At 44.3% G+C, this 9,446-nt stretch overlaps 2 protein-coding genes across 2 annotated transcripts; one reads left to right on the top strand and one right to left on the bottom strand.

Annotated features, from left to right (window-relative positions):
• Positions 1-3,825: 3,825 nt before the first annotated feature.
• Positions 3,826-5,565, top strand: LOC131101511 (formyl peptide receptor 2). Its single transcript, XM_058046752.2, has 2 exons — positions 3,826-4,038; positions 4,134-5,565. The coding sequence occupies exons 1-2, from the start codon at positions 3,859-3,861 to the stop codon at positions 4,950-4,952; spliced, it is 999 nt and encodes a 332-aa protein (XP_057902735.2). The 5' UTR covers positions 3,826-3,858; the 3' UTR covers positions 4,953-5,565.
• A 43-nt stretch (positions 5,566-5,608) lies between these two features.
• slc39a7 (solute carrier family 39 member 7) lies at positions 5,609-9,063 on the bottom strand. The gene is made up of 8 exons (XM_058046748.2): positions 8,777-9,063; positions 7,383-7,843; positions 7,140-7,308; positions 6,969-7,034; positions 6,782-6,910; positions 6,611-6,694; positions 6,344-6,540; positions 5,609-6,283 (listed from the first exon to the last, which is right to left on the bottom strand). The coding sequence occupies exons 2-8, from the start codon at positions 7,833-7,835 to the stop codon at positions 6,029-6,031; spliced, it is 1,353 nt and encodes a 450-aa protein (XP_057902731.2). The 5' UTR covers positions 7,836-7,843; positions 8,777-9,063; the 3' UTR covers positions 5,609-6,028.
• Between the last annotated feature and the right edge of the window lie 383 nt (positions 9,064-9,446).

The following is a 9,446-nucleotide window of genomic DNA, read 5'->3' as shown; positions in this document are numbered from 1 at the left end:
GCTCTGCAGCATCCGCTGTAGAACAACCAGGTTTAGAGACAGCTACTTCCCCCTGGCCATCAGACTGCTCAATGCCAAATAATGCCCCTCTACCTGCCCACACGCACACGCAAAACTTAAATTATTGTTATTTATTCTAAATTATTTAAATTATTTGTACAAATTACTGTTTACGCTGTACATTGTTCATATTTGATGTCATCCATTTATTCTCCACATTATTATTTATTATTTATTATTACACGGGAGCCAGTCAACGACATTTCGTTGGCAATTTCACTGCTGTGTTATTGTGCAATGACAATAAAGAAAGTCTATGTCTATGTCTATGTCTATGTCTATGTCTATGTCTATGTCTATGTCTATGTCTATGTCTATGTCTATGTCTATGTCTATGTCTATGTCTATGTCTATGTCTATGTCTATGTCTATGTCTATGTCTATGTCTATGTCTATGTCTATGTCTATGTCTATGTCTATGTCTATGTCTATGTCTATGTCTATGTCTATCTATGAATAAACTCCAGAGCAACTGTTCCACTTAAACATAGGACATGTAGATGGAGACGCTAAGATTTTTTAGCACGTCCAAGAGAAACAATTGTACTGTTTTTAATACAACATTATTGGCCATTGGAGGATGTCTGCGCTCGACTTACAGCTGCTGCTTGGCCACATTTGCGCAACATTCCAGCGGAATATAGAAGATATTGTTGGGGGGGTCACTAACTGGAAAAATGTAAATGTATTTATGGTGATGACACAGTCTGATACACTTGAGTGTGTGTGTGTGTGTGTGTGTGGTCTGAGCCAACACACGACACAAAAGAGGAAGTGTGTGTGTGTTGTCTTCACTTGGCCTCGGCGGCGCTGACTGTGACTGACTGACTGACCTGGAAGCCGTGATCTCACACGTCCAACTACCGCATATAAGAGGTAAAAAAAAATGGTGCATTAAGGTGTAGAATCATTTTTACTCTTTTTCCAAATTGGACCAAAGTCGTTTGTGGCAGTCCTCACATGGAAAATGTGCTGCCGTGTGTTTAAATCACTCGGTTTCTTAACAATATCTGGTTATATATATGCATGGTTATAATATACGTATATGGTTCCAGTTAGAAGTGGTTGCAGTGCGTTACAAGCTGAAAGCTGTTTCTAATATTTTGATCCTATTTTTGGGCTAAATGAGGCAAGCAGAATATCGGAAATGTCTCTCAGTAATACATGAAGCCACCAGGCAGGTTACACCTTGTTCATTTATCTTTATCGCCATCCTCCTTCCTTCCTTCCTTCCTTCCTTCCTTCCTTCCTTCCTTTCTTATTTCTCTTGCTATGATAAAATACAGAAGGAAAAAAAAACCCTTATTTGTTCACTTTATTTCTTATTTTAATGCTTCGTACAACTGTTTACAAATTTAATGATGACATCAAAGATAGTCCGTAATAGCTTGAAAAATATGTTAATCTAATGTAGAATACCCTTCTAATTAATTTCAATTTACCATTATGTGATAAACATCTTATTTGAAAATAACTCAGCAATTTTGTGCTTAGTAACACAGATGTTCTGGAATTGAAGCAAAAAAAAAAAATTAATGCATTCAAATAGGAATCGTGACAATTCTGGAGTAACCTTTTAGCATTTTTGCTAGTGTGAGAAATACGTCACTTCAGGCTTTCCATAGTTCCATAGCTTTCCAATATTTTCCTAACTTGTTTGGTGAATTCATCGGTCAAATACAGTAAGAATTGTTGAATTCTAAGATTCAACACCTTGTTAAAGAATTCCAATTGTCAAAGGGTTTTCATTTTATTGGCAAAAAAATACTTTTGGAAATAAGCTATCCTACCTGACATGCCGCCTTGTTGGGGAAGCCATTGTGACGGATCGTCTCGTCACATGACTATACACGAAATCCTGATTGGTAGGGTCTGGACGTACGATACCACCGATTTTTGAGAAAAAAATTCTGGCTGATACGATACGTGATGCAAATTGACCTTATGTGTATGGTCAACTTTGAAATGTTTTATATCTTGGGATAAAAACATTATAACTTTAAATTCATTTAAGTTCCATCCAGGGGTCAGAGATTTTTTTGAAAAAAAAAAAAAAAAATCAATAAAAAAATATCAAATTATTTAGAGGGTCTTAAGAACATTTTAGGGTGCCCTATTATATGAAAATTTCAGAGATTTTTTTGTAAAAAAAATCAATAAAAAATATAAAATTATTTAGGGGGTTTTAAGAACATTTTAGGGAGGCCTATTATATGCAAATTTTCAGATATTTTTTGTGTAAAAAAATCAATAAAAATATCAAATTATTTTGGGGGTCTTAAGAACATAGGGTGCCCTATTATATGAAAATTTTCAGAGATTTTTTTGTAAAAAAAAAATCAATAAAAAATATCAAATTATTTAGGGGGGTCTTAAGAACATTTTTAGGGGGGCTTCAGCCTAATGACGCCACTGGTTCCATCCATTCGTTTTCTATGCCGCTTATCCTCAGCCTATTCCAGCTGAGCGGATTACAGAGAGGCGCTCATTGGCTCCATGCGGTTCAGAGGAAGAGAAACATTTGTTTTTTCATAGAGGCCTTGGGGTCTGTGGGTGGAATTTCACCCATCATCCACAATCCTTACGTGAGACATGAACACGTCTTTCTCTTTTCTGTGCGTTCTAAAGATACAAACTAAAACTCAAGTGCAGTTTTTCTTTTCCAAACCGCAGTGGTGGCCGCTCCAATACGTAGAATCAGTATGCGGATCAAAAAGATCCGCTGTGGCAACTCCATCACGGTTAGCACGCAGGCCTCACAGCTAGGAGACCCGAGTTCAAATCTGTGTGGAGTTTGCATGTTCTCCCCGTGCATGCATGGGTTTTCTCCGGGTACTCCGGTTTCCTCCCACATTCCAAAAACATGCTAGGTTAATTGGCCACTCCAAATTGTCCATAGGTATGAATGTGAGTGTGAATGGTTGTTTGTCTATATGTGCCCTGTGATTGGCTGGCCACCAGTCCAGGGTGTACCCCGCCTCTTGTCCGAAGACAGCTGGGATAGGCTCCAGCACCCCCACGACTCTTGTGAGGATAAGTGGTAGAAAATTAATGAATGAATAAACTTATATAAATTCTAATATAATTATAATAATATAACAATTATAATGTAATTATTAATTCATTCATTTTCTACCGCTTATCCTCATGATGGTCGCGGGGGTGGGGGGGGGGGGTTGGAGCCTATCCTAGCTGTCTTCGGGCGAGAGGCGGGGTACACCCTGGACTGGTGGCCAGCCAATCACAGGGCACATATAGACAAACAACCATTCACACTCACATTCATACCTATGGACAATTTGGAGTGGCCAATTAACCTAGCATGTTTTTGGAATGTGGGAGGAAACCGGACTGTGTAGCCTACATGCTAATGACTCGTCCACAGTGTGGCCCATTCATTTAAGTAATTAGTTAAATTAAATCAATAATATTAATAAAGTGATCATTAAAATTGATTATTTCATCTAAACGTGTGAGTGTGTGTGTGTGTGTGTGTGTGGGCCGGGACACACACACACACAGTCTTGTTTGTTGCACAAGACAAAGAATTGCTTCACCCAGGCCGAGGATGACCACTTTTCCCTGAATATGGAAGTAAGAAATAAATATTATGCAACGCCACCACGGTCGCTGGGAATGCTGACCACTTTCATTTGTCTCTGGGAACGATGCAAAGTGACTCAGTGTGTGGTGCTCAGTGACTCTTCAGGTTCCAGGACGTGCAAGATCAGCAGGGCTCATAAGAGTCCAAGTGCTTGACAATGACTGTGACTTCTAATCCCTCCTTCAGGGGACACGATGCATCCTGACGTCTCTGCGTCTATGGCGCTCCTCAACTCCTCCCGGAGCGGCCCTCTGGCGAAGGCTGGCGGCGGCTCCAACATGGACACGCTCTCCGTCATTCTCTACACGCTGACCATCCTGCTGGGCATCCCGGGGAATTCCATCGTGATCTGGGTGGCAGGCTTCAAGCTCAAGGTGGAGGTCTTTTTGTAATGCGTCTCGCTGTGGCACCAAGGTGACCTTCATCTGTGGCCCAACTGGCCTAACCTCTTCTTCTTTTTGCTCCTCAGCCAAACGTCCTCAACGTGTGGTTGGTCAATCTGGCCATCGCAGACCATATCTTCTGCTTGACCCGAATCTCCTCCCTGGTGAAGAAGCTCTTCCTGGACCACTGGCCCTTCGGCATCTTCATCTGCAAGTTCAACGGCTTCTTCAAGTACGCCAACATGTTTTGCTCCGTGCTCCTGCTGGCGGTGATCAGCATCGACCGGGTACTCTGCGTCTGGCGGCCCGTCTTTACTAGGCGCCACCGCACCGTGTGGGCCGCCAAGGTGGTGGCCGTATGCGTGTGGGCGGCCGCCGTCGTCTTCAGCTCGCCTTACTTCTTCTACCGCCAGGTCTACCCGGACTCCAAGAACCTGAGCAAATGCTCGGTGGAGGAGGTGCAAGAGAGAGACACCAGAATGGTGCTCTACTTCATCCGCTTCCTATGCGGCTTCCTGGTGCCCTTCCTGGTCATCCTCATCTGTTACATCTTGGCCGGGGTGGGCATCCGGCGCACCCGTCTGTCAGGGAAGTCCCGCCCCCTGCACATACTGGCCTTGCTGGTCGTCGCGTTCTTCCTGTGTTGGGCGCCGTACCACGGACTGCTGCTGCTCAGGATGGTGGACAGCTCCAGCCGCGTGGTGAAGTTCTGGCTCCCTGCGGCGAAGGGCATGGCCTACTTCAACAGCTGCGTCAACCCGCTCCTCTACTTCTTTGTGGGGCTCAAGTTGAGAGGACGGTCCAGGCAGTCTTTGGAGGGGGTGTATAAGACCGCGCTGGCCGACGATGTAGCGAGCCAAACCAAGGACGAGTCAGTGGAGAGAGGGGCCGAGGCTGAATGCTAATGTTATGCCTTAGAAACAGCTTTTTTGAACCTCAAGTTTCCATAAACTCAGACATGAATATTTCTAATAGTCAACTCTTGCCACCTTGAATTTTGTGGCTTCACTATCAGTTTTTCAAAAATATATTACTTAATAAATCAGTGCTGGTTCATGGTTGACTGTGGCCTATTATTAGTCCATAAATATGCATATTTAAATAAATGTTTGATATTTTTGGCCTAAATCTAGCATCCAAGCATAAAAATTGCTATTGAACTAAAATACGAATATAAGGCAAGATACTGTACATGTTTTGATGTCAGGTGTCAGTAATGTTGCACTGACGAGACAATAGCCAATGCATGTCAAAGTTCTAGTAATCTTAGAAAAAGTAATTATTAGCTAAGAGTTTTTACCTTCAGGTGTGTTCAAACTACACTAAACAACTACACTAATATATAAAGTTATTGGTATCATATCGGTCATGAGAAGCAGAAAATGATGGAGATTGGTTTGTAAAAAAAATTAAAAAAAAGACTGTGTGCATCTCTAGTAAAAATATACAGAAGAGTGTTCTTTCTGCATGACTCACAAGCACACGCCGTCTCCACAACAATTTCCATAGCGAGCACTCATCATTTGGCGCGTCTGCAATCAAGAAACGAGGTCAGGACAACTTTGAATATTATCAACCTTTATTGTTGGTCACAGTGGCAGACGTTGGTGCACAAACTTCCTGCAAAGCATTGTTGGATAACCCAACTTCACATCTACAAGAATAAATCTGAGATGCTTTCACTACTTTTGACCTTGAACATGCATTCTGTCCACTTCGGTTTAAGACCCAAAAAGCATACAATGCAGAACATTGAGTGAACATGAACATCAGCTGTGGTCGGCTCCAGCTTACCATTGACCTTAATGAAAAATAGGATGGATGGACGTGCTAAAAGTCCTGTCAAGATATGTCCATCATAAAAAAAGAGCATGATGCTTTTCCCTTAAAAAAAAAAGAAACCGTCACAAATAAGAGATGCTGCCAAAAACAACCAATTAAAAAGTGTTTTAATCTTGCCAGTTTTTGCTCACGTTCTGTCTCACTCGTACTCGGCGATCAGAACCATCATGCCCACTCCGAACAGCAGGGCAAAAATTTCCAACACAGACTGGCCGAAGCTCGAGCGACCCGCCAGCAGTTCCGGAAGCACCGTCACCGTGGCGATGTACACAAAGCCGCCGGCAGTGAAGGGCAGGATCCAAGCGGTGGCGGCGGCCCCCACGCCTTCCGCCAGCAGCGAGCAGGCAGTGCCGGCCAGGGCTCCCAAGGCTGTGACCAGCTGCAGACACATGGCCTGATGGGAAACAGGAAGTTAGTAACAGGAAGAGTTGGAATAGTGACAAAAAAAAAACACCTTTCTCTTTGTGCAGCCAGACTGGACCAGGATGGCAAAGTCTCCGATCTCGTGTGGGACCTCGTGCAGCAGGATGGTGATCGTGGTGATGGCGCCGACCGCCGGGCTCACCAGGAAGGATGCGCCGATGGCCAGGCCGTCGGTGAAGTTATGAGTGAAGTCGGCTGCCAGGTTGAGGTAGCCCGACACCTTGATGTCTGCAACACAAACACCAGCATGAGAGTCGGTGTGAGTCGAAGCAGCTTTTTAAAAAAGCTGTTTATTAACCTGCGTTCTTCTTCTTCTTTGCCGCAGTTTTCCCTTTGCTTTCCTTTTTCTTCTCCTCCCCGTCGCTGTCCTTTTCCTTGCCATCTGAAAAAGATCCCATAAAACATGTGAGCTCAACAGACCCAGGCTAACGACTGGATTTAATTCTCCCAGGAAGGCCTTTTATCTTACTGTGTGCGTGTGAGTGCGAATGAGAATGTCCTCCTTTCACTAAACGCACAAACTTCTCCACCACCAGAAAGGCGATGATACCGCCAAGAACCCACAGGCCCACTGACATCATGTGACCGTGGGCAGCGCCTGCAGAAAGCGAAAAGTTGACTGATCTGAAGTCAGTTTTGGGGCAAGACGCACGTACCGTGAGAGTGTCCGTGGTCGTGCGGCTCTCCATGATCGTCGTGGTTGCCATGGTGGGAGTGTGGCTCTGCAAGACAGAAGCAGAAGTTGAGCTTTTTCTGCACGTCGGGAAATCGCTCTGCAAAAAGCAACGTGTTATTTTGATTGCCGGTCTTGATGAGAAACCACCTACCGAGAGCGTGCGGTATAAGGTGGAGGAAGGCGTCACCCAGCAGGCCGCCCGACGCAAAACTCAGCAGCACCTTGAGCAAGTTCTGGTGCTGGTCACTGTTGGACTCCACCGGGATGAGGAAGAGGATGAGGAAAGGTGCGGCGCTGATGAGCAGTGTGGCGCCGACAGCCTAAGGGAAGAATGGGAGGGAGGAGATTCAGGACAGGATTGTGAAAGAAGATGAATGACTGTTTGGACTATAACCTGCATCCACAGCTCTGTCATGGTCCTCTTCTCTGCATCACTCCTACGCGCTCCATGCCCGTTACCATCTTCACTCTTGTCCTCATAAATGAGATCATCATGCCCATGGCTGTGTGCATGTCCATGGTCGTGGTTATGAGCATGTCCATGGTCGTGGCTGTGAGCATGGCCATGGTCGTGAGCATGGTGGTGGTCTTCATCTGCCTCCTCCCCTGGTGACAGGTTGGCCTCTGCGCTCCACTTGCTGGCACCATGGTACATCTTCACCTCCGGGTCGTGTGAGTGTCCATGGTGCTCTCCGTGGGCGTGGCCATGATGATGAGGATGGTGGTGATGATGATGGTGCCCGTGGTCATCATGTGAGTGGCCGTGAGCCTCACTTAGACGGGAGGAGAGCAGCAGCAGTACTGCAGATGTGGCCAGTGTCACCGCCAACAAATGTCGGCACCCCATAATACGACCTGGAAAACCACAAGACCAGACGTGTCCTCCAGTTACTCTCAGGACACAATAATAATAATAATAATACATTTTATTTGTATAGCGCTTTTCAAAATACTCAAAGACACTTCACAGAAGAATGGAGTTGAACAAAAGCAAGTAAACAGAGCAAAAGATACACCAAAATACAACATTCATTCGTCAATACACAGTTAAAACACGAGAAAAAGCGGGGCGGGGCACAGCAGTCAGGTATAAAAAGTTAGACATCAAAAACAGATTTAAACAGGTGGGTTTTTAGTTGTTTTTTTCAACTGGAAAGGTGGATGGGGCAAAAAGTTCCAGAGGGTGGGGGCAGCGATGGAGAAGGCTCTGGCTCAGGCTACAAGGCTACTAGACCACTGGGATGCCTGTCTTTTATCAGTTATGTTTTGAACAAAATCATTGTCAAATGTAAAATTGGATTAGGTAAGAACTCGAGCTATGGCTTCGTTAAAATTCACATTGTTAGCTTTCACACCATGCCGCTTCTCCAAATTGTTCAAAAACACATTTACATTTACACGGACTGTGACGTTTTAGGCTATTTAGCGCATGGCCATATAACTTGTAGGACGCACGTAAAACATGACACTACTAAGTATGGTGGTGTGGTCACAATGGTAAGGAAGTTCAGCAGTAACAACAGTCCCTTGTTCTGATTTCACTTTCTCCTATGCGATTGAGAGTCACTAAACACAACTTACTCTTCACTTAACTTTAATGCCAACTCAAACAGCAAAATAAGCCGGACATCAAATAAACAAACAGCATCTGTTCGCGGGGCTAAGTGGCTAGCTAAGGAGTTAGCATGCTAACAGCATCGGCAGCTCGCTGACGCAAACAAACCGCGCCGCGCAAACAAAAGATTGATTCTGACCAGAGAGTGCAGACTATACACGCCGTTTACCCACCGACTGGCTGGTTTCTTTATGTCTGACCAAGGGATGCCACCTCCGCTCGGGTTGACGAAGCTACCTGTAGCTGCTTTAATCTAGACGTGGCATTCGCACAACAGAACAAGCCCAAATCTCGCGGGAAAGCGTTCCAAATTCTAAACGAGCCTTCTTCGTTGCTTCCTTGCCGTTAGTAATCGGAGAAGAATGGGCATTTATATGATCATTTTGCGAATAAAATGATACATAAAGATATTTTCCGATATTATTACCACAATCCGGCGCTTGCACAGTGGAAAATCGGTTTTTACATTATATCAAGGTGCCACAACAAGGAGGACAGGGACGTGGTCGATGAGTCTCGCGACATGTTCCGTCATGTGATCTCATGTTGCTTGGTGACGGTTTCACATCCGTTAAGAACTTACATAGTTATTGTAGTTGTATGTAAAATGCCTATAGTGGACATTTTAGGTACATGTCACCTTACGAATTAATGAATATGTTAACTTTTAAACTTGTGGTGTAAAACGATGTGCTTTTTAAAAGAGTAAATAAGGACATTAAACAATGTTTTTATTCACATACCCTGTGTGATATTATGGTAAAAGTCGCAAAAAATTGCTTATCAAACCCTCCAAGCAGAGTAGTGGGAGATATTAGATATTTGGGTATCGATGCGATACCA

Source organism: Doryrhamphus excisus, linkage group LG7 (assembly GCF_037039965.1).
Source record: "Doryrhamphus excisus strain RoL-2023G ecotype Guam linkage group LG7, RoL_Dexc_Guam_v1.1, whole genome shotgun sequence".
Lineage (NCBI taxonomy): Eukaryota > Metazoa > Chordata > Actinopteri > Syngnathiformes > Syngnathidae > Doryrhamphus > Doryrhamphus excisus.
The sequence above is the reverse complement of the archived record's forward strand: the minus strand, read 5'-3'. Positions and strand labels throughout refer to the sequence as shown.